Raw genomic sequence first — 25,768 nt, forward strand, 5'->3', positions numbered from 1 at the left:
GCTGCATATAAATATACAATTACATTTTACTGTATAATTACAATTATAAATATAAATTTACATGCGTCACTGCAAAAAGCTTATTTATGATTTAATAAATCTCTGCAAATACCATGAAAAGGGATTCGCTACAATTAGTTAATTATGACACTTGCATTTTAATTTACTGCACTGCACTTAACATCAAAACTTAGAAAAACAATTCAAAAATAAGAAACTTGTAAAAATTAGGTATTACATTTTATTTTAAAAAATGGATTTAATTCTAATATCCTACCAATTTTGGTTTGAGCTGATCCTCGCTGTCTCCATGTCCCAGCCGACCATACCTGCCCTTGCCCCATGTATATAGCTCCCCTGTGGCTGTGATGCATGCACTGTGTGCACCACCTGCAGCAATATCAACAACTTCAATGCCACGAAGAGATTCAACCACACGTGGACGATCACAAGGGCTACATAAAGGAAAAGAACAAGAAATGACATATTATATTTCTAAAATAAAAAAAATCAAACTATCTGTCAAACAGGATTTTTTAAATGCTACAAAGGTTTTCAATAGGAAAAAACTTTGAACTCGCGGCCAAAAATGAAAACAGCACATTCAACCTTTTCCGTTATAGTGGTTTTTGTGGGAAAGAAAAAACACAGAAATCAAAAATAAATAAAATTGAATTGTATTTTACCCAATTACCTTCCTTAAATGAAGCACTCTTAAAAAAACCTGTTTCTCCCATTTTGAATTCTATAGCCAATTAAAGAAAATGTTGTGGCAACACAAGAACACAAATTTACGAAAGTCATGATAATAGCATAACTATAATGTTTTGATTTTCTACTTATATTTTTGTATTTACAAATACCTTTTAAAGATTTATCTTCTCACCTTCTATTTCCATGGCCAAGTTTACCATCTTCAGCCTCTCCCCAAGAGTAGACCTCTCCCTCTGATGACAAAGCCAGACAATGCTTTCCACCAGAGTTCACAGCTACTTTCTTAATGAAAACATGTTGAATGGACTCAAGCAATGTAGGTGTAGAAACTGACTCGGTCCCTCCAATTCCAAGTCTACCACCAGCACCATAACCTGTGGCATACAACTAACAAGAAAAAAAATATGAAAGTTACAGCATGGCTCTACAACTGCAGTATGACTTAAGCATAACAGTTTAAAATTACAGGGACACCACCCAACCTAGTACTTTTTCCTGTCACCAACTTATTTCATAATAATGCAGTTTCATTTAGCAAACAATATAATTACACAAATCTAATATTTTTCCATCAGTATTGTGTAACAGAATTCTTAAGAGTCTCTGCTGACTGAATCAAATGTGAATATACCAGCGAAATATGGAACTAACATCACCAAGTACTGTTCTTCAACTGTCATAAATAAAATGATACGACTTACATCGTACCTCACAAATAAACTGAATTTTGACCAAAGAAGTCTAACCTGTATTTAATGCTTTCAAAGATTCACTTGGTATATATAATCTAGCAAGGCTGCAAAAATATAATTGTAATGCGTTATGAAATGTAGGAAGCTAGAAATATTATGTTGATAAAGGCATGATAAGAAATATGCCTAATCTTAGGTAACATTAATTACTGCATAAAGGGGTAAATAACAATTACTATTTCAAAGGTATGCACCCCCATAATTTATACCTTAACACAACACACAAAACTGTCAGTATTTAATAAAGAATAGCCAAATAATCATTTATATATATATATAATGTGATACAATATGGTTTCTTCAGGAAACAGACTGTGCCATGGTAGAACACTCACATTAGTTTCAAGTATCTGGTGTAACCTCTGTCTGCTGCAAAACAGGTCTGCAGAGGATTGGAAATGATTGTACAGGTAAAGAATGTCCTAAGAAATGCAAGACCATACCCTTTTCACATGGATGAGCTATTGACCCAAGTTCACTTCCAGTGGCTAGGCACAGGAGGTTGTTCAATCCAGTCCCATGCATGCTCAATTAGGAGGTCCAGTAAGCATGCTAGCCAGGGGAGTTGATGAATAACTTCAAGAGCTCATTCAGTTATGTGGGTAGAACGTGGGCAGGCACTGTCTTGCTAGAAGGACTCCTCTCTCATTTCACACAGAATCAGTATCAGAGAAGGCAGAACAATGCCCCCTCCACAAAAAATCAAACATGAAGTAGCACTGTAGTGGACATCACCTCATTATGTCACTCTTTAATTTAATATTGTTTTTTATCAGTATGCTGTTGCTGGAGTATGTGAATTTCCCCTAGGGATGAATAAAGTATCTATCTATCTATCTATCTATCTCTATCTATCTATTATTATGCCAGGAGTCAGCCCTGTGTGTTGCAGTTGTATAAAAAAAACGGATGACACTCAGCAGGTCTCTGTCACACATGTACATGATATTTAATCATTTCCAGATGGAATTTGCTTTCATCACTGAAGACAGTAGACTGTCATTCCTCCCTGAAATTAGCCTTTTTGAGGCACAACTGCAAAAATGTGTGGTGGTTATGATGATGAAGTGAGTGACAATTGTGTCAGGGGAATTCATAATCACAGACCTATTTCAAGAAGATAAATAGATAAGGTCCAAATGCACAACTTTGGTGCAACAGTGAATATGATGCTGCTGTGACTAAGTGTTCTGTTTCAGCCACCCTTTGAAACATTTGTCTTGTCATCATCCATTAGTCTAGGCTTTCTAGTGCAGGAAAATGGAGCATTTTAAGAGGAAAAAATTACATCTGCTATGACCTTGGGGCTACTCATGAGAAGGGAGTAATCCTCTGATCTGATGACAACACAGATCACAAATGTCTGAACCACTCAAATGGACTATCAATAAGTTTTACATCACCAAAGGTCATTAGAATTAATTTAAGAATATTTGATCTTAAATTGATGCTAGTATTATTGGGTTATTTTGAAAAGGCACATGCTTACAGAGCATCCAGAAAGTATTCACAGCGTATCACTTTTTCCAAATTTTGTTAGGTGTTACAGCCTTATTCCAAAATGGATTAAATTCATTTTTTCCTCAGAATTCTACACAAAACACCCCATAATGACAACGTGAAAAAAGTTTACTTGAGGTTTTTTCATATTTATTAAAAATAAATTGATTGAGAAAGCACATGTACGTAAGTATTCACAGCCTTTGCCAAGAAGCTCAGAATTGAGCTTGGGTGCATCCTGTTTCCCCTGATCATCCTTGAAATGTTTCTGCAGCTTAATTGGAGTCCACCTGTGGTAAATTCAGTTGATTGGACATGATTTGGAAAGGCACACAGCTGTCTATATAAGGTCCCACAGTTGACAGTTCATGTCAGAGCACAAACCAAGCATGAAGTCAAAGGAATTGTCTGTAGACCTCCGAGACAGGATTGTCTCGAGGCACAAATCTGGGGAAGGTTACAGAAAAATTTCTGCTGCATTGAAGGTCCCAATGAAATTTGGGAAACTGAAATTTTAGTAATTGGCAATAATGGATTCAGTGAGGTTATCAGAAATAAACTTGATGCACTAGGGTTAAAAGTTAAGACGGAAGTAAAAAATTTAGGGGTAACCGTTGACTGTAATCTGAATTTTAAATCGCATACTCATCAGACCACTTAAGAAACATAACTAAAGTTAGACCTCTTATATCATTGAAAGATGCGGAGAAATTAATTCACGCTTTTGTTTTCAGTAGACTAGATTACTGTAACGCACTCTTCTCAGGACTACCCAAAAAAGACATAAATCACTTGCAACGAGTGCAGAATGCAGCTGCTAGAATCCTAACTGGAAAAAGAAAATCCGAACACATTTCTCCAGTTTTGATGTCACTACACTGGTTGCCTGTGTCATTCAGGATTGACTTTAAAATACTGCTTATGGTTTACAAAGCCTTAAATAATCTCGCTCCATCTTATATATCGGAATGTCTGACACGTTATATTCCAAATCGTAACCTTAGATCTTCAAATGAGTGTCTCCTTATAATTCCAAAAGCTAAACTTAAAAGAAGTGGTGAGGCGGCCTTCTGCTGTTATGCACCGAAAATCTGGAATAGCCTGCCAATAGGAATTCGCCAGGCTAATACAGTAGAGCACTTTAAAACACTGCTGAAAACACATTACTTTAACATGGCCTTTTTATAACTTAACTTTAACTTAATACTGATGTTCTGTATGTTCAATTCTTCATAATAACTATTCACAGTGGCTCAAAAATCCGTACTGACCCCAACTCTCTCTTCTGTTTCTTTTTCCAGTTTCTTTGTGGTGGCGGTCTACGCCACCACCACCTACTCAAAGCATCATGATGCTCCAACACTGATGGACTGAAAGCCAGAAGTCTACGTGACCATCATCATCAGGTCCTTCCATGAAAACCCTAAATACAAAGAGGACTGTTTGACTAATGTTAGGTAGATTGCCCAGAGGGGACTGGGCGGTCTCTTGGTCTGGAACCCCTACAGATTTTATTTTTTCTCCAGCCTTTGGAGTTTTTGTTTTTTCTGTCCACCCTGGCCATCGGACCTTACTCTTATTCTATGTTAATTAATGATGACTTATGTTTATTTTTTATTGTGTCTTCTATTTTTCTATTCATTTTGTAAAGCACTTTGAGCTACATTTTTTTGTATGAATATGTGCTATATAAATAAATGTTGATTGATCGATTGATTGATTGAATGAGCACGGTGGTCTCCATCATCCATAAGTGGAAGAAATGTGAAACCACTAGGACTCCTCCTAGAGCTGGCCAGCCATCTAAACTGAGCGATCAGGGGAGAAGGTCTTTAGTCAGGGAGGTGACCAAGAACCTGATGGTCACTCTGTCAGTGCTCCAGAGGTCCTCTGTGGAGAGAAGAGAACCTTCCAGATGGACAACCATTTCTGCAGCAATCCACCTATCAGGCCTGTACGGTAGAGTGGCCTGACGGAAGCCACTGCTTAGTAAAAAGCACATGGTAGCCCGCCTGGAGTTTGCCAAAAGGCACCTGAAGGACTCTCAGACCATGAGAAACAAAATTCTGTGAATGTCTTGAGCGGCCTAGCCAGAGCCCAGACTTGAATTCGACTGAACATCTCTGGAGAGATCTTAAAATGGCTGTGCACCGACGCTTCCCATTCAACGTGATGGAGATTGATAGGTGCTGCAAAGAGGAATGTGCGAAACTGGCCAAGGATAGGTGTGCCAAGCTTGTGGCATCATATTCAAAAAGACTTGATGCTGTAATTGCTGCCAAAGGTGCATCGACAAAGTATTGAGCAAAGGCTGTGAATACTTATGTACATGTGATTTCTCAATTTTTTTTATTTTTAATAAATTTGCAAAAACCTCAAGTAAACTTTTTTCACATTGTTATTATGGGGTGTTGTGTGTAGAATTCTGAGGAAAAAATGAATTTAATCCATTTTGGAATAAGGCTGTAACATAACAAAATGTGGAAAAGGTGATACGTTGTGAATACTTTCTGGATGCACTGTATGTTATTCTTATCCCTAAAACTCTTTCTATAAATGCGCATGTTAAAGAAACAACCCCAGGCATGCTTTGTCAAGGGTAAAGCTACAAGTTTAACACATGCAGACTGTCACCAAGCCAAGCCAATTCTTATGTTTTATGTATCTCATATTGTATAAAAGGATATTATATGTTTGAAAGTACAAAGGGAACATAAGTAACTGTCTTCCTGAATGCATGTATATGCATTTCTACTATTCTTTTAATTTGCCGTATTTGTAACTTTATTTATTTCTATGTTACTATATATAATTTTTAAAATTAGCATTAATAAACTGTTAATTATTATAACATTTTACTGATGCCAACTGTCATAATTAATGGCCCATTTTAGTGAACATATGCTGGGATTCAACCTCTGAAATTGTCTTCTGTAAAACCTTAACAGTTAGGCTTTAAATGAAATGCAATACACGTTAAGGTAGCTGCTTATCCTCTGAAGTGCTATTCTAAAACATGCTAAGGAAATGGTGCTTAGCCTCTGAAGTTACATAAGTAAAACATGTTCTTTTCATAGTCCGATTGTTTTCTTGGAGTCTGTAATTTTCAGCATTACAGACAATATGTCGTGCTGAATAAAATAAAATATATTACAGTAACTTACAGTTACTTCATCCCATAAAGAAACTATAGTCTTGTAGACAAAATGCAATAACTTAGAATCAGTTTAATGGGTATCTCTTCTATTCCATTAAAGAATCAGATTAATGGTCAACTCTTTTATTCCATTATCGATTAGGAGCTATGATGTTTTAGTGGAATGTGGTTGAGCAAAGAAAATTAACATCTGTCTAAACCAGGTAAAATCCTATATCACAGCCAAAACTTTGGCTGCAGGTGCCCTTCTTTTCCCATTTTCACCAACACTAATGAACTGCTGACACCTCATGTCCATTTCCTTCTATGGTTTGATTGAAGGAGTATTCTGCTTTGAAAAGGACCACAATACAAGCTTGGACAGCTTCATTAATGGCAAAAATGGCATATGAAGACAATCAGCTTCACCTAGTAGAGTTTAGCACATGGTAACATATACCACTGTGTGCAACACCTATTGATGCCAGTGGTATGACGTTTCTTGTACTCTGTATCAGCATGAAGTATTCCACTAACTTTGGGACTCTGATCACAACATCGTCTGACATTTATCTTTACCATATTATATTTTTTCTGCTTATTCTTTTTCACTTTCCACTAGTGAAGATTATACTTTAATTATAAATATGACTTATTGCACTTTCTTAAACAAAATCAATTATCATTCTTTTCAAAAGTAAAGCATTCAATATTCTGCAGCACATTCTTTGAAAGCAACCAGCTATTTCCTATTTTTATCAATCATTCTCGTACATCTGCTTTAAGGGATTAATTTTCATTTTGTCTAAAAAAAAACTGCATCGTTAAGTTATCTTAAATTAAACTTTTACTAAGTTGATATTTGAACTGTACCCAGCACATTCCAAAAATATACAATATTTCTATTACTCAAATCTGCTGGAATGATAATGACGAGCTGCTTCAACCCAGTCTCAGCCCATGGTAAGAAGATCTGAACTGATGTATTCTTTCAGAAAATTTTGGCATGAACAGAATTTCAACCTCAAATCATGACTCCACTTGCCCTGACAATGCCAAAAAAATAGGCAAGGGTTTCAAAAACACAAATATCTGTTTTAGACAGTTATATCCACTGACATTTTTTTTCCAGAACTTTTTAAATTTATCTCTACCCTTTCTATGAATAATGAGTGAGGTATTGCTGAGGTATTAACGTGGATATATTAAAAAGGGCAAAGTAGGTCTGGAAATCCTTGGGTATGGTCCTGGGGTTCTTTCATCATCCTGAAATAGCTTTTGATTTGAGCCAGCACATTAGTCAGCCTACACATAAAGCAGGTCATACGTTAGACATAGTAATTACTAAAGGACTAAAAGTTGATGTGAAGCAGATCATTGATATTGGTCTATCAGACCAATTTCTGTTACTATTTAAGATAAAAATAAAAATAAAATATTCACGAGAAGCATATTGTTAAAAAACGCTTCTTTGATTCATCAGCAGCTTCAAAATTTACAAACATTCTAAGCAACCAGTCCATTTGTAGTGCTTACTACAATAGTGAGAATAATGTAAATAGTAAGGTGGAAAATTTTAATATTAAGGTGAGAGCTGCTGCTGACATAGTCGCACCTGAAAAGATAGTTAAAAAATCTTCTAGTACTGTTATACCGTGGAAGACCCAAAGAGTGACTGATCTTAAGAGAACATTCCGGAGAAGAGTGTAAATGTAGAAAAACTAAACTGACAGTCCATTATGAAATACTGAAGGCTAAAATAACAGAATACAACAACATAGTCTGTCTTGAGAGGCACTGTTATTTCTCTAGAATTATAAATAACAATGCTAGTAATCCCAGAGTCTTATTCTCTACAATTGGTCGTCTGCTAAATCCAGGTCACTCAATAGAATGCCTCCAAAAAATTTCCAGTGAAACTTGTGAGGCTTTTGCTGTATTTTTTAATCAAAAAATGAATGCTATTAGAAATAATATAGTATATCTCCCCCATACTGAACCACTTAAACCCCGGTACTCCATTTTAAAAAATTAAATTCTTTCACCAGGATAGATTTACCTGATTTATATAAAATTATTTCTCAACTGAGACCCTCCACCTGCATCTTCGACCCAATAGCAACAAGTTTTTTCAAAAACGTATCGGGCATACTAATTGATAGTATTCTTGACATAGTCTGGGAAGACCCCCGTATCTAATGATGAGTTTACTGTCTTAAGAATGGTGCAGTTAAACCCGTGTTCAAGAAAAATAATCTTGACTCCTCTGCTATTGAAGATTTTAGACCCATTTCTAACCTGCATTTCTTAAGTAAAATTATAGAGAAGGCAATCATTATGCTACTTAATGACCACCTCAATAAACATGCTATTCTCGATAAGTTTCAGTCAGGGTTTCAGAACAAATCACAGTGCAGAGACTGCACTCGTTAAAGTAGTAAATGACTTGCGGGTAAATGCAGACAGAGGCCGTTTATCTGTTCTCATCCTCTTAGATCTGAGTTGATCACTATATTCTTAGAAATTGCCTTAGTCAATGGTTGGGCTTCTCTGGCAGTGTCTTAAATTGGTTTGAATCCTACCTGGCAGGTAGAAAATTCTTTGTAAGTTGTGGTAATTATACTTCAAAGACCCATGATATTCTATATGGTGTGCCACAAGGCTATATGCTGGGTCTGCTGCTCTTTTAGATTTATATGCTTCTGTTAGGTCAGATTATCTCGGGGCATAATGTGAGCTACCATAACTATGCTGATGACACACATCTGTACTTATCAATAGCACTTCATGACCCTGACTCTCTTGATTCACTGACACAATGTCTTACTTGTGCTTCTGAATGGATGAATAGTAATTTTCTCAAACTAAATAAAGAGAAAAATAAATTTTAGTGATTGGCAATAATGTATATAATGGGGTTATTAGAAATAAACTTAATGCATGATGGAGGTAAATAAAAATTTAGTTACCACTAAATTCTTAGTTACCCCTAATAATTTTGGGGAAACTATTGGCTCTGACCCGAATTTTAAATCACATATTAATCAGATTACTCGGACAGCATTTTTCCACTTAGGGAATATAGCAAAAGTTAGACCCCTTATAACATTGCAAGATGCTCAGAAATTAATCCATGCTTTTGTTTTCAGTCGACTAGATTACTGTAACGTTCTCCTCTCAGGACTACCCAAAAAAGACATAAATCGATTGCAACTAGTGCAGAATGCAGCTGCTAGAATCTTAACTAGAAAAAGAAAATCCGAGCACATCTCTCCAGTTTTGATGTCACTACATTGGTTATCTGTGTCATTTAGAATTGACTTTAAAATCCGACTTATAATTTACAAAGCCTTAAATAATCTCGCTCCATCTTATATTTTAGAATGTCTTACATTTTACACTCCAAATTGTAACCTTAGATCTTCAAATGAGTGTCTGCTTAGAATTCCAAGAGCTAATCTTAAAAGAAGTGGTGAGACAGCTTTCTGCTGTTATGCACCTAAAATCTGGAATAGCTTGCCAACAGGAATTTGCCAGGCTAATATGGTGGAGCACTTTAAAACACTGCTGAAAACACATTACTTTAACATGGCTTTCTCATAGCTTCATCTTAGTTTAATCCTGATGCTCTGTATATTCCATTAATTATCATAATTAATCATGGCATTCATGTTCAAAATCCGTACTAACCCCTATTTTCTCTTCTGTCTCTTTTCCGGTTTTCTGGGGTGCGACCTACGCCACCACCGCCTGATCAAAGCACCGTGATGTCCCTACATTGATGGATTAAAGGCCAGAAGTCCACATGATCGCCATCATCAAGTTCTTCCATGAGAACCCCGATTACCATGAGGACTGATTGATGTCATTTATGTTAGGTAGAATGCCTAGAGGGGGCTGGGCGGTCTTGTGGCCTGGAACCCCTGCAGATTTTATTTTTTTGCTCCAGCCGTCTGGAGTTTTCTTTTTTTTCTGTCCTCTCTGGTCATCGGACCTTACTTTTTTTTATTCTATATTAAATAGTGTTCCCTTATTTTAATTCTTATTTATTTTGTCTTTTTTTCCCTCTTTTTTCATCATGTAAAGCACTTTGAGCTGCATTATTTGTATGAAGATGAGCTATATAAATAAATATTGTTGTTGCTGTTGTTTTAGACTGCAATAATAATAATAAGAACAACAATTGTTTGCGTTTATATAGCACTTTTTCACTACTCAAAGTGCTTTCCACACAGAGAAGACCCAGAACACAAACCCATGATTTCCTTACTGTAAGTCAACAGACCTACCGCTTTGCCACCTGTCAAACAATTTCAAAGGATGTCAACATATAGATAAGTCACTAAGGAGTTTAGCATTCTCCATCTACAGATTATTCATCAAAATGGTAACTTTCAAAATATGTTGTAGTGGTGCTGAATCCCTCTCCAGAACGATAAACATTTATAACGCTTTTTTTTTTTTGAAATCATCCTGTAATTTCTTTTGACGTAAAAATTACAACATTGCCAAGAATAACCTTTACAGTATATTGTAAAAGGACAACATTTCTTCCTATTTCTTTGATTACTGCATGCATAAATCACTCTAAATAATATATACAGATCATTGATATAAACAGGTTTTTTGATATATTATGGACAAGTTTGATTAAGCAAAGATTGCATAATAAAAATGAAACATTTAAAGAGTTAAAACAGAGTTCACAAACCTTCAAAGCAAGTGAAGTAAGCTATTTTTACATTACATATACTTTAAATTGTATACTTCATTTTAGCACAACCAACCAAATATTAACGAGCAAGTTATGCTTCACCTCAAACAATCAAGATTTTTGTGGGGAAATGGGAATATGTGTGTCTCCCATGTCACCCAAAAAAGTGTTAATAATCTATTGTAATCACTGTATATAACCTAGGTCATATTTTTCTAATTTAAGGAGGTCAAAAATGAAAAAAGGCAAACCTTTCCATCAGCAGTAACTGCAAACAAAGTTTGTTCACCACCAATAAGCTGAATGGGTCTTAATGTAGCAAGAGCTTCACACGGCGTCGGCACTTTAACTTTTGCTCCTTCTATACCACCTAGCTGACCTCTGTGGTTGTGACCCCACCCATAAATTGTTCCACTTCCACCAGCAGATAGTGTCCAGTCATCTGGTCTCCTGTAGTAAAAAATCAATTGAGAAACATAAATTATGGGGCTTGTGCTAGACAGTCCCTTTGAGATGTTAATTAAAACTAGTATTAACAGTACGAGTCTGCTGTTGTACCATAATTATATCCCACATATACTACCCCTGGGTATCACTAATAATCAGAGCAAAGTGCTAGTACAGTTGAAGTGTGCACATTTATAACTGATCCAAATTTCTTAAAAAAAATTCTCTTAGTAAGCTGAAGACTGGTAAAATCCTTATAACTAGTATCTTCAAACATTCAGCCACACTCATTAATTTCATATTATTTACTTATTTTCTAAGTATACTGTATGGCATTAACTAAATTCCCAATATTCAAGATAGTAAATTGTACACAACTGTTGCTGAAAGCAACCACCAATTTAATTAACACAGATGAGGCTGGAGACATTAAAAAATACCAAGCAAAGTCTACTGTTAAACCAATGTGTAGCCTTGGCTAATACCTGTTCATCCACTGGACAAGTTGCTCATCATGCTCCCTCTTGAAAATATCATGGCACTCATGAAGCACAGTCATGTTTTCATTATCTGCCATGAGTTCTCGGATTTTCTTAGCTACCTAAAAATGAAATGAACATATTAAAAAAACAGTTAAAAGAAAATGATCATTCTAGCATTTCTTCATTTAATGTAAAATATTTTGCATTCCAAGCACACTGTCTGTAACATTGCAAATGAATACAAATATGCAAGATAATAAAGAACATAGATTTCAACATGGTCATTTTTATTGCATTTATTCATTATTTATACAGAGGTTTCTTGTATGGTGAATTTTTTATTATAATATTATAGATGGTATTTAAGGATGATTTGTTTCTAATTTAGATACTAATACAAATATTATAAAGATAAATTAAATTATTCAGTATCTTAATTTTATTTTTTTAGTTTTTATTTTAAGGCTGAGAGAGAAGAACCATCAGCATACTAGTCTATTGCCTACAAATTAGCAAATGTTGCTTGATATCTGGAGTAGGTCATAAGTTTTGGATTCATTGGTAATTGATACTTGACCTAGTATGAATAAATACAACAAAGTGTGTGTTTGTGTATGTATGTGTTTGTGTGAGATACAGTGGACTGGCCCTATTCCAGGGTTGATCCCTGCCTAACGCTCAGAACTAGCTCCTTAAAATAGTAAAATGGAATTAAAATGTTCAGAAAATATATGCATAGAAAAACATATGCATTGTAAGCCCTATGCTGGACCCTTTCCCAGCCGGGATGCCAGTTTTATATCTTTTTTTATTTTAAAAATGGAGCAGAACTTAATAAACAAGTTAAAAACAGATGATTTGCCTACTACTGTTAACTCTCAGCGACTGATTTTCTCATTATAAGATGAATAAGAAAGAAGAAAGAACATTACAATGTAATCTTGGGTGATTTAAACTAAAACAGATCAGAAGAAGAATTTGGTTAATTATACCAATGTGAACTTTTAAATAATAAATTTGCATGCTATAAAAATCTATTCAGAATAAAGCTATCTTGTGTATTTTTCAATGCATCTTACTGCACTAGCCCAGCACCGACAATTTTCTTTGGTATCAATAATAAAGAGTAGGGGTGTGTAGTGTAAAAAAAAATTGAGTGAAAGATACAAACAGAGTATGTAAAAAATACTAGCTTAAAACATTAATCACCTCATCAAGGAACTGGCGTGGTAGGGCAGTTCTTTTATCAAGGGCAACAGATACCCTAGATGCCATGCAGTATCTTCTAAACCAGGCCCACTTGTGTGTTTCTGCACAACATGGGAGGGTCTCCAGCTCCAAGTCACAGGCAAGAGCCACCAAAACCTGAGGAAGACATTCAAAGTGTAAAAAATGGGGGTGGGTACTTAAAGGAATTAAAAACTGTCAAATGATTTGTGAAGTCTTAAAAAAAACTATTTTAACAAAGACCCCAATTTAAATGAATCTGATATGATACTTTCAATCTTTTTTGAAAATTTTATGTCCCAAAATTTACTGCAGAAGATTTTAAAATTAATTTAAAAACATATTTTATTTTTATTTTGACATTTTCATCTGACTGGTAATACACTTAAAACATTTTATCATTTACTAAATAATAAATCAGTCAGTCAGTACCAACATGGACTTAGAGAATAAACTCCTACTGTAGCCACTAACACACACATAAACCTTGAACAGTGGAGGCTTGGGGAATGTACAGTATACTGTAAAGGACTCTGTCCCTACAAGTACTCTGATATGAATCACATTCAATTAAGTGTGTGTATGACCAAAATTAGTTGAATTTATTGTTAAGAGAAACAATTAACAGTTACCTTAAAGAAGGGGCTATGAAGCAGCTGCTTTCCACCTCTTACAATTGGGTCCTCATATTCATATTGTCTTTGAAGAGCCTCCGGAAGTCCTTTTACCAAAGCAGCTAAAGCACTCCCAGTGAAACTCTGTATTAATGTATAAAATTAACACAGAAGACAGAAACAATAGGAAGTGCTATTGAAAATGTTAAATATGTCTACAAATTAAACATAACATAACATAAACATAAATTTTGACAATTTAATTGTCTTGCTAGAACTTCTGAGGATTTCTTTATAAAATACCATAAAAGACGTTTAAATGAGAATGATTATTTTTTATGGCAATTACAGTAACACAATTTTTAAAATTATTTTAGTGTCATATAATAGAAAAATCTGGACACAGCCACATATGTACTATACAAAAAATGTGTATACAATAATACAGAGTTTCATACAAAGTGCATGAAGAAGTGAGGCACGGTATGCAATAGTGACATCAGCAATTAAAATTATGTTCACATCAGTCAGCCATTCGACACATTAAACCTTAGTAACTGTTTAATCTTCAACAAATGTCAAAAGTGTGAAACATACCAAGGTCCGTGTTTCTCCATCTGAATCTCCCAGCAGTCTATTAATGTTGATAGACTGACCAAATTCTGTTGTCAGCAACTTTCTCAATCTTTGCAAAGCCCACATTCTATGCCCAGCTGCTACAAATTTTAAAATAAAAATATCCTTAAAATCAATGGTTTATTATCAAATTTAATTGTGTAACTAAGCTGAAGTGCAGCAGGGTATTTCATCAGTACTTTAAGATAACGGACTTACCTAAGGCACTTAGCTGAGCACAAGCTGCCAGTGATGCTGCAAGACGGGGAACTATGCCTCTGTTTGTGGCAAGGTTCAATCGAAAATCTAAGAGGCAGGTCACCAGGTCCATAGATGGACAAGACAGAATGCAGCGGTCTGAAAGAAGATCTTTGGGCCCTGTATAAACACATATAACATTTAAAATTCAGTTCTGGTCGGTATCTTACATTAGTAGTGATAGTGGTGTCATAAAGAGAAAAATGCAGCTCTCTATTCCAAGCAACATTTGGTGAATGGCACATTTGAGGCCCTTAATGTTGTTACCTAATTTAGAAATATTTACTTGGTGTGGGGACTTGTGGTGGCTCTCCAAATCCAGGATAATAAAAAAATAACAAAATAAATAAAATTAAAACCTTTATTAAGAAGACTAACATAAGAGAGAGATGAACGATGGGTGAATATAATCAGAAAAGCAATAATCCAAAAGGCAATGTAGGTCTTGGTAAATCTATGTTAGTGGCTTCTCCACTTGCCCCGCTCAGGAACAAACTTCCTGTCACACCTCCCTCTATTGTGCTCAGAGAGTACTGCACAGGTAAACCCAGGAGACCTGTCTTTCATTCTTTCTCACTCTCTCATACATATGCTGGTGACCCTGCATGATGGCCTTCTGGGAAACAAATCACACATACAGGGAATACTGCCTGATAGTGGCTCCTGTATTTCTGCATAACTTCCAATGGCCATAGGCCATCCTTGTGTTACCATGGCCACTGAGAACCTCTGGCCATTCATCAGCATACTCACATTGAAAAATATCCTTAATTGTTAAATATTTAAGTCATAAAATATCTAAATAATTATGTATTATTCATTTCATCGGAACAAGTGTGCCTGATAATACTGTTTTGCAAAGTTTTGTCTTTTTTTTTTGTTTTAATCAACATCATTAACTGATGCACTTTGATTTTGTTATAATCTCAGCCCCAATGACAAACTGTTATAGTGTTTAAGTTAGATTTAGATTTCCAAGCAGATATTAACTTGTACCTCTTTTGGTGAGGTGTGTCAATAAAAATACATTTTCCTTAGTTGGATCTGATTCAGTTTTTTCTTTCCTTTTTGAAATGTTCCATTGTCTCACTAGTATGAGAGCTGGCACAGTACAACAGTGGGTAGCACTGCTGTCTCATAGAATCAGTGTCCTGGATCAGAATCACATTTCCAGGTCCTCTCTATACAGAGTTTACACAAGGATGTTTAACTTGTGATGACTTCAAAAACCAAGTGATGCAACTTAGATACATCAACAGTGAAGAACCAGGGTCATAAGGTGTTGTGGGTCATAGATCATATACAGCCTGGCATAACTGGGACTCCTCCCTTTTGCTCTGCAGTGATAATATAGGAATTCCCCAGGAGATATGCTGTCAGATGATTAGCAAGAATCTTGATTAAGACGTTGCCTTACACACTGAGCAGAGAGACAGAGCGGAACTGTATGACGTCACTTATGTTCTCCTCCTTTGATATCCAGATGCCCACTGCATATCTCCACTACGTAGCTAATTTCCCTCTCCGCTACACTATCCTAATGAATCTCTACGGTCTCTCTAGGTGTCTCAGGCAATGCTTATACCCTTTGTATGGCACTCCACTTGTCCCTGGGGCTGAGCTAGTCCTTTCAACTTTGACTGTGTTCCTGACTTCTTCCTGGGTGGACTCCTTGATGTTAAACTGGACAGAGGGCTCAGGTGGTGTGAATAGCTCTTTACAGTAGACTAGCTCATCCTCCTTCCTGTTATGTCTGTACATGTCTCTGAGGTAAAAGTTGATATATTTTTCCGTGCATGCAAGGGTTCTGCTACGCTTCTGTCCAAGTGGCTCCTTAGTGAATCCAAAGGGATTCGCTAAAAAGGCAGTTTGCTTGCGAGCCACCTCTCTGCCCCTTATCCTGTGCGACTCAGCACATATGATAGAGATTAGCTTTACTCTAAGGCCAGGTTTATACTTCACAGGATGCAACACATGTCAGGTTGCAGTGCAAGATATTATCACGATGAGAACAGGTTTGGCTTTGCTGTGTTGTGAATAGCCTGAAACACCCATTAAATTCCAATGACATGGTGCCGCAATATCTCTGAAAAAGACGGTTAATGATTGAATCCATCAATCCAGGGATGTGCCCATTCCAGCTAGCACTGGGCACAAGGTAGAAACAATCCCTGACCGGGGCAACAGCTCATCGTAAGGTGAATACAAGCCCTCACATATACTAGCGTCATTTTAGTGTTACCAAATCCCCAAATCTGCATATGATTTCTGCATACCTGGAGAACAATGTGGAAACCAAGAAGGAATACATGTAAACTCCAGGTAGGGAACACCAGGGACATGACTCCCTGCAAGACAGCAGTACTACTGCTCTGCCACCACGTCACCCCCATGTGAGTAATTATTAACAGTATTCATTATTTAAACAAAATTAACGATTTATCTGTAAAATTTAACATACATACTTTAATGCATTTCATCATGAAAGTAATATCAAGTATAAATCTAAGGATTCTAAATGTGCAGAGTTGGAATATCATAACATTTAATGTGTTCTGTGTGGTGATCTATTGCTGCTTGCCGCTGCTGTCAGGTCAGGAGGAAACCTCAGAGGCTCATAGAAATTAACAAGTTGGTTGGCTTTAAGAAGACGTTTACGACGGTCTACTTTAATGATAAAGTAAACTACGAGGTTAAAGTAGACATTTTGAGATTAAACCGAAATTTTACATTTTTTTTTTGTGTGTGGCTTAAATACTGCACTGTACATTCTGTTGCTGTTGTGAAGGTGCTGTGAAAAAAAAAAAAAGACAGCACAGAAGATGGTACATGAGACTTTTAAAATGCATCGTGTCATTGCAATGGGGAATACACAACACTTAAAACGAAAATAAAAGCACCACTAATAGTTTTGTATGTCACCACATTAAACCATTCATTAAACATCGAATCAGGTACATCAATCCCGTGGGATACTCAAAGCAGCTTTCTGTCACATGTAGATAGTAAACAGAGACTCTGACGTCACATTCCAACTTTTATCACACTGTGCCCCCTGTCTTTTTGCTGGTACTGCAACTAATGCACGTGTCACATTAATTTCTGAGGATGTGCTTAGAGGACGCGTCAAATGAACATTGGGAACACGTGGCAGCCATGATGCATGCACGTACACGTTCTGAATATTAAGTAGAAACGAGTCCTTAGGATGTTCTAAAGTTCTGTGAGTGCTTGTTTGTCCTCCTCTCTCGCATTCCTGTATTGATGTCTTAAAAACTTCAGTACTTTCCTTGGTTTGGTAATCTTAATCTCGCACCAATTTGGCCAGGCTGTGCTGCTATTAGCTTTTAGTTGTTTAATGCCGGATTTCTCTGTGCCAATACTGATAATCTGGGTACATATCCACTGCAGTTGCTGATCTACTTTCCTCTTTGATGAATGTTTGTGGGCAGCATCAACATCCTCATCAAACTGGTGGCACTCAGTATCCTTGCCTGCAGCAGGCCACATAATCCGGCGGTGTTCAGATTGTCTGCTAGGTGCAGCATGTGCAGCTTGAAGGTTCTGTGCACTGTGGGGTGTTTCTGAGCCCTGCTGCTCCTCCATCTCAACAGGTGTAATGGTAGGCACTGACTCTGGATGTTGATGCAATTTCTTACTCCTTATGTATCCCATCTTGGTCAGGTAGATCCTCAAACCTCTCAGTTTTTACAAATACACAATTGGAGAACATATTGTACAATATCAAGTATATGCAGGAGGGTTGTAGGGCACTGGAGGCACGATAGCAGCAGTGAAGACTTAAACTGTTAAAAGTATGTAATTAAGAGTAACACTAAATGAATGTGAATAACAGTGCTTTACAAAATAAACATTTAGTGTGTTTATACTTTCTTTAAAACAAACTATGCTTAAGAAAAAAGAAAAAATCAAATTTGGCGGGTTATGTGGGAATTTAGTTTTTCTGTAATAATCATCAACCCACACATATTAAATTATGTATACTCAACATATAATATTTGTTATACACAGATGTCAGTTGCAAGAAGTATTTTCACTTTAACAGCAAACTATAAAATGCCTGAAACTATAATGCTCTAGACAGTTAGTGAAATGAATGTTATTTAAACATAACGTTATTTAATTCTTTGCTTTGTTAGCACTTCCATCATTCCTTTCTGATATTGCAGATTTTCCTTTTTTGAAGATGTTATTAAGATGTCAGTCTTGGATGGCTGTAGTGCCAGGTGGCTTTTATTCAAGCCAGTTTCCCCATTAGAAAGGAATTACTGCTGTTAATGCAAAACTGTTTTGGCTACTTTAACACTTAACACTAGAATCCCTGAAGCCTACAAAAAAACTCATAATTCCCGCCCACCTTAAATTCCTTTGCACCTCTTCATTAGCATCTTTTTTTTAAAAAAAATGTGTCTATCAAGCAGCACATTTCCACCCCCCTCCCCCATCACAGAGGTCAATGTTCTCCCAGCTCAAGCTAAGGCTCTTTATCTGCATGTGAGCTGGCTGAAGTCGTGTAGGGTAAATAATACAGTATATCGTTATTTGGAACACATGCATTTCATGTGTATTCCGTGTCTACAAAGATCTGGGTAAGGATGAAAGGAAATGCAAGGCAAGAAATATTGAACACATACCTTATGTAGAAATGTTTTCCATGTTATACCAATAATGATGTGAAAAGCATAATGTGTGAAGATGTTAGTCAACATATCAAATAAACATGTGCGCTTTTATTCAAGAATATGACCAAAGTAAAAAATAAATAAATAAATCATTCAATTTACATGATGTTGTCAATGAGTTACAAACTCAAGCTCAAATGTCGATCGACAGAAAGCGTAGATGCATTTCTGGATGGTACAGAGGTGAGCTGCTGCAGGTTTGAGTCCCGGCACTTTAAGTAGTGAGCTGCAATTATTACTATTACTATAATATAATAAAAACATACATTTGATTTGAGTCTGTAACACCTGGTGTAAATTTTAGCTACTTGTAAAAGTGCTTGTTTTATTATTATTCAGTTTTATTCTCTCAGTGACGTTCACGTGGTACAACAAACTTGTCTCTCCATTCTTTTCACAAGAGCAGCGATGACCACAGTTGGTACTGTGATTGATGCCTGCTCAGAACTATTTGTTGTATTGGCAATCAAAGACACAATGTCCCGTGACCGCTATCAGACTTGACAAATGCAGAACCGTAAAAAAAGACAGCTTCTTCACAGCACTTTCGCTGGTTAATAGACTGCTGCAGTGCAACACAACTCTGTTTGGCACTATAAAGTAAAATGGAACTTCCACCTGCAGCTAAAGTCACTTTAGATTGTAAGCAATTCACCACGCTAGTGTTCAGATCTGGCAGCGTCATGCTGACAGTATACGTGCTCAAAAGAAGAAGCCTTTGATTTCAGTCTGTAACAGCTGATATAAAGTTTTGCTACCTGTAAAAGATATTGCTGAAAGGGTATAAGCAGACACACAAACGCTGGTGAATCACATCTACTTGGTGTCGTTTTCACTTGAATTTTTTGTTCTTCAATTACATTGTTGAAAAAAAGCACACTTGTTTTGCTATACCTTTGCGAAAGTGTTTATTTTATATCTAAGTAACCACCTGAATCTGTCTCTGCCTCTCTTGCACATGCACACACACAAATTTGTACATGAAAACTTCACTATTTGTAAACGCTATGCCATTTGAACGAGTTATGACTTGAACATTTTTTTTTCCCCCCAAACGTGCCTGTACTCCACATTATGGTACAGGATACTGAAAATGCAGAGAGATTTCTTATGATACTGAAAATGCAGACAGACTTCTTAGGGCCGGTTTACACTTCACGCTCAGAACGCATACGCCCGCATCATGGCTGCCACGTGTTCCCAGCGTTCATTTCACGCGTCCTCTGAGCAGGTCCTCAGAAATTAGTGCCACACGTCCGTGAGTTCCAGATCCTACAGGATGAATGCTTCGATGTGGTGAAGCAAAATGCTGACATACAGATGCATTCGTGGTGCTTTTATATTCAAGCGTCGCATATTCCCGATCGTAATGACACGATACATTTTAAAAGTCTCACCACCATCTTTTGTGCCTTTTTTTTTTTCTGGAACTTAACAACAGCATGATAATGTATACAGTAGTGTTATATTTGAGCCACTGAGAAAAAAATAAAGGACACGGTGAAAACGTGTATTTTGTGATTAAAGTGGAAATTTCGGTTTTAATCTCGAAATGTCCACTATAACTTTGTAGTTTACTTTATCATTAATGCAGACCATCGTAAACGTTATCCCAGTTTTTAATCGCTACGAGCTTCTTGGACCTGACAGCAGGTAAAGTAAAACAATAAAAAATAGATGGCACAAAAGATGGTATGTGAGACTTTTAAAATGTATCGTGTCATTACGATCGGGAATATGTGACGCTTGAATATAAAAGCACCACGAATGCATTTTTATGTCAGCATTTTGCTTCAGCAGCGGAAAGCAGCAATAGATCACCAAACAGAACAAATTAAATGTATGATATTCCAACTCTCTGCACATTTAGAATCTTTAGATTTATACTTGATATCACTTTCATGATGAAATGCATTAAAATGTGCATGTTACATTTTACATATAATTTCGTTTAAATAATGAATACTGTTAATAAATACACACATGGGGGAATAATTACACACATGGGGGTGTCACGGTGGCGGAGCGATAGCACTGCTGTCTCGCAGGGAGTTATGTTGCTGGTATTTCCTGCTTGTATTCCACACTGTGCTCCGGTTTCCTTCCAAAGATATGCAGATTTGGGGATTTGGTGCCGCTAAAATGACGCTAGTGTATGTGTGTGCTTGTATTCACCTTGCGATGAGCTGAGGCCTCGTCAAGGGACTGTTTCTCACTCGTGCCCAATGCTTCCTGGAATGGACACATACATCCCTGGATTTATGGATTTAATCAATAAACATCCTTTTCAGAGATATTGTGGTAAGGTGTTATCGGAATTTAATAGGTGTTTTAGGCAATTCACAACACAGAGAAGCCGAACATGTTCTCACCGCGATAATATCTCGCACTGCCACCTGGTGGATTCCTCAAGATTTATGTAAAGTACGCGCGCAAGTATAAACACTACAATGCTTGCGGAGCAGAAGCGTCCGCTGCAGCATGCGTCGCATCAAATATAACTCCAGCCTTACAGTTTTAGTTTTTTTTTTTTAAAAACAGTGGCTCGAGTGTCAATCCGGCCATCAACCGCTGAGTTTTCCCTGCAAGGTGGAGGACCTGCTTGCAGAGCTGGATGAAATGTCTTACCAAGGACTAAACAATTGCAGGTTAAGGGCCTTACTCAAGGGCCCAACGAAGTACAGTCACTTTGGTGTTTCCAGGATTTAAACCAGCAAGCTTCCAATTGCCAGCGTAGATCTCTAGCCTCAAGCCAGGGCAAAATACTGAAAAATGTGAGAAAACCAAGCATTTCATTTCAAAAGAAAAACTGTCCAAAGTTCAAATCAAATAGCCCTAACACCATCTCAAAATCCTTAGCCCTCATTATTCTCAAAAAAAAAAAGTTAAAAATCACCATATTAATTAAAGGGATCCAACATTTGGACTGTGAGCCACAGTTTTTAATAATTATAGCATGATGACATCACACATTAATTTGCTGTTCTTTATGTTTTTCACTAAAGTATCATCCAAGGATAAAGAAGAATGCATTTCCCATGGTAGATTTGTATGATATTTGAACATGACTATTCATTTTTTGTCCCTGTAATATATCAAGGTTTAAACTTATATTATACATAAAATACAGGGTAACTGGTAGAGACATATAAAATTCTGAAAAAACCATTTGAATTAAGGGTGGCATGGTGGCACAGTGGTAGCACTGCTGCCTCGCAGTAAGAAGACCTGGGTTAGCTTCCCGGGCCCTCCCTGTGTGGAGTTTGCATGTTCTCCCTGCGTCTGCATGGGTTTCCTCCCACAGTCAAGGGACATGCAGTTTAGGCGTATTGGTGATCCTAAATTGTCCCTAGTGTGTGCTTGGTGTGTGCGTGTGTGCCCTGTGGTGGGCTGGTGCCCTGCCCAGGGTTTGTTCCCGCCTTACGCCCTGTGTTGGCTGGGATTGGCTCGAGCAGACCCCGTGACACTGTGTTAGGATATAGCGGGTTGGACAATCACTGACTAACTGACATTTGAATTATGTGAAAATGCATTATTACTAAATGTTACCAACCTGCAGCTGGCATGATTGGATAAACTGTAAAGCGCCAACCCCAACCATTCACTGAACCATCGCTTGTAAACTTCCACTTCAGCTCATCTCCTGGAATTCGGAGTTCACTTGACCAATCAGACCATTCTCTTCCTGTAAAGATAAAAAATAAAATAATTTCACATCTTCTGCAGCACAGAGCCAGATTAATGAATTGTAAACATTTAAGTCACTGTTATTAAGTATTAAAGGTGATATGAGCATTAGTGTGATGCTAAAAAAGACCAACTGAATGGAACTTTATCTTTATATATAATATGTTACCGTGGCTGTTCGTTTGTCTGTCTAGGATTTAGATCACCTGTAGCTTGCAAACCGTTTGACTTATTGACATGAAATTTGGTACACATTTACTATGTGATGTCTACTATCTGCTTTCGGGGTGACGATTGACCTCCAAGGGTATTTCTCTTTTTATTTTTATTTTATTTTATTGTAGAATTAACTCTCGGCAGCGGCCAGCAGGATGGCCGTGTGGCGCATGTGGTTTGGTGCGGTTCTCGTCCCTACCACCTATGGTGTCACTTCCCCTACATCTTCATATCTTAAATCATTCTTGAGGCAGATTGAAGACTTAAGTGCAAGCTTAATTGAAAAGTTAAAGAAAACGTAATTATTAATTGGTTTAACGCAAAAAGATGCAGACGAAAGAAGAGATGAAGCGGGCCATTAGGATGGAGAATAGAAGGAGAAAGAAAGTTGCAAGCGCATCAAGTTCTGAGGAAATCAATGCTAAACTTATAGAGAGAGATTATGAAAACTATGAATGTTCAAGTCAAGTGTCTTCATTGCATGTTATCGTGCAGTGCATCGTCAATGGTTGTAATATAAACACCATAACAGTGTTGTTAGATGTACATCTACAATGGAAATTAGACAAGTAATATTAATATCAATAATAAAAAAATCTAAAATGTTTTTGGAAAAGCAAAAATCTGCTGCAGTGTATTGGTTAAGACGCTGCACTTCCTGCCTCTGACTCACTTTGTGACCTTGAACAAGTCACCTTCTTCTGTTCCAATTGTAAAGGCAAATGGATTGGATATGTAACCCATTTTATTATGTCACCTTGTAAGCTGACTGCCAAAAATAAATAACAAAAAATGCAGGAAAGTACAACTTATACAAGGGTCATATGATAAGTTCAAGTTCAAAGATGTCAAACTAAAATGAAGCACTTTACTTTCTCAGTTTATGGGAAAGACATTGATATTCTGTGCTGTCTGCAATCATAGACTGTAACTATTTTAAAAAGTTAAAAAGAATCTTGGGTTATACTAGATAGATAGATAGATAGATAGATAGATAGATAGATAGATAGATAGATAGATAGATAGATAGATAGATAGATAGATAGATAGATAGATAGATAGATAGATAGATAGATAGATAGATAGATAGATAGATAGATAGATAGATAGATAGATAGATAGATAGATATTTTAGTAAAAAGAAACTGTGCTGTTTTGGTTTTAATAAGAATGAACCTAACATCATTAGAGAATGCTTAGAGACGTGCCACTTATCTTAACCAAACAAGAATTAGATATTACTTAATAGAAGAGTTTAGAATAGTATGATAAAACAGGCTTTCATGAAGGATAGTAAAGATTCAGTTAAGCACATTATGCACAATCTTTTACACAAAAGGTTGTACATACAAAAAATGTTAGATTTTCTAGTTACTTTTTTAACAAATCACATTTTTCAAAGGAAGAATTCGTTGTGTTTAGAGCATAGCAGTCAAATCACAATTCAACCCTTTCCAGATGTACCCTCCATATACAGTAAAGATGTGCATGTATTTTTTACATATCATACTCCTATTGATTAAACTAACATATGCATTTTTCAATGCAAGAGCATCAAGCCAAAAATATAATTCTTTAAAAGCAACTACAAATAAACAAAAAAAGTTTTCTTACCAGATCTGACAGACACTATGCGGTTAGCTCCATCCATTATAGTAAGAGGATCATGTCTCCTCTCTGTTGAGCACTGACGATCAAACTCTACCCGGAGGCCTTCAGCACCTTAAGAATAAATTGATAAAAATCACTTAACTGTGAACACTTTTCAAAGTAATAATTTTCATATACTTTAATCAAACACTATTTGTGTATACAAAAGTTTATGTGGGCAGTGAACTGTTATCTGAAAGCATGAAGAAGCCTAACTTCTTTCTTAAACATTTATTCTGTCTGAAAGTGTAAATAAAAAAATCCATTCCTGGAGAATCGTCTTAAACAATAGGTCATTTGTGGTTATTATATAAGACCAAAATATGTATTTCTCAATTTTCTGTAATAAATTCATTTTAATATAGTTGGCCTGTATATTCATATAATTCACAAACAGACTTTTTAATTTTTTCAATCAACATTTTTGACTGCAATTGTTCATTTTTGTTAGGGCCAGCACTCTCTTGAAGGAAAGTTCTGTCAGCAATTTTCTTTTGTTAATTGTGGTGTTAACTGTGTCCTTATTATAATAACATTTTTATGAGCTTTATAATTTTTAAAATGTGCAAAACTATTCATTTTCCAAACTGCTTTGCACCTTCAGAATACATTTGATTGCTCACGACTAATTACTTTTACCTTTCACTGGGAAAAAATGTGAATAACCCCAAAGGTATTCTAATCTTATTCTAACACAGAACTTACTTATGTGCTAAAATGTTTCACACATGACAGTGTTTTTCTTCCACCCAGATTAGCAGAGATATTTATTATTTCATATTATTATTTCTTCTATCTATATACAGTGCTCCCCAATATTAATGGCACCACTTTTAAAAATTAGTAAGAAGGGTAAGAAAAAAAAAAAATCGCTGTTTGCTGAAGAACTGTTGTCTTGCACTGAAAAAATGAGAAACATCTGACCTTTAATTGAAACAAGCTCATTCAAAGAAAAACAAAGAGCTGATAGCCACCACCATCTCATCTTGCATATGTTGAATTGAAATGACATCTGGTTCACTCATTTAGTTGAATTTTCCTAGAACTATTCAA

At 36.3% G+C, this 25,768-nt stretch overlaps 1 protein-coding gene across 5 annotated transcripts in view; it reads right to left on the minus strand.

Moving 5' to 3' along the window:
• herc2 (HECT and RLD domain containing E3 ubiquitin protein ligase 2) overlaps positions 1 to 25,768 on the minus strand; it is a 390,659-nt gene that overhangs the window by 35,234 nt on the left and 329,657 nt on the right. For all 5 annotated transcript variants that reach the window (XM_039744703.1, XM_039744704.1, XM_039744707.1 and 2 more), the window contains 10 exons: positions 24,680 to 24,787; positions 22,716 to 22,847; positions 14,421 to 14,579; positions 14,184 to 14,302; positions 13,605 to 13,730; positions 12,955 to 13,110; positions 11,749 to 11,864; positions 11,068 to 11,266; positions 887 to 1,101; positions 278 to 455 (listed from right to left, as the gene is read on the minus strand). In XM_039744703.1, coding sequence (XP_039600637.1) covers positions 278 to 455; positions 887 to 1,101; positions 11,068 to 11,266; positions 11,749 to 11,864; positions 12,955 to 13,110; positions 13,605 to 13,730; positions 14,184 to 14,302; positions 14,421 to 14,579; positions 22,716 to 22,847; positions 24,680 to 24,787 — 1,508 coding nt within the window. The remainder of the gene's footprint in view (positions 1 to 277; positions 456 to 886; positions 1,102 to 11,067; positions 11,267 to 11,748; positions 11,865 to 12,954; positions 13,111 to 13,604; positions 13,731 to 14,183; positions 14,303 to 14,420; positions 14,580 to 22,715; positions 22,848 to 24,679; positions 24,788 to 25,768) is intronic.

Source organism: Polypterus senegalus, chromosome 2, assembly GCF_016835505.1.
Source record: "Polypterus senegalus isolate Bchr_013 chromosome 2, ASM1683550v1, whole genome shotgun sequence".
Classification (NCBI taxonomy): domain Eukaryota; kingdom Metazoa; phylum Chordata; class Cladistia; order Polypteriformes; family Polypteridae; genus Polypterus; species Polypterus senegalus.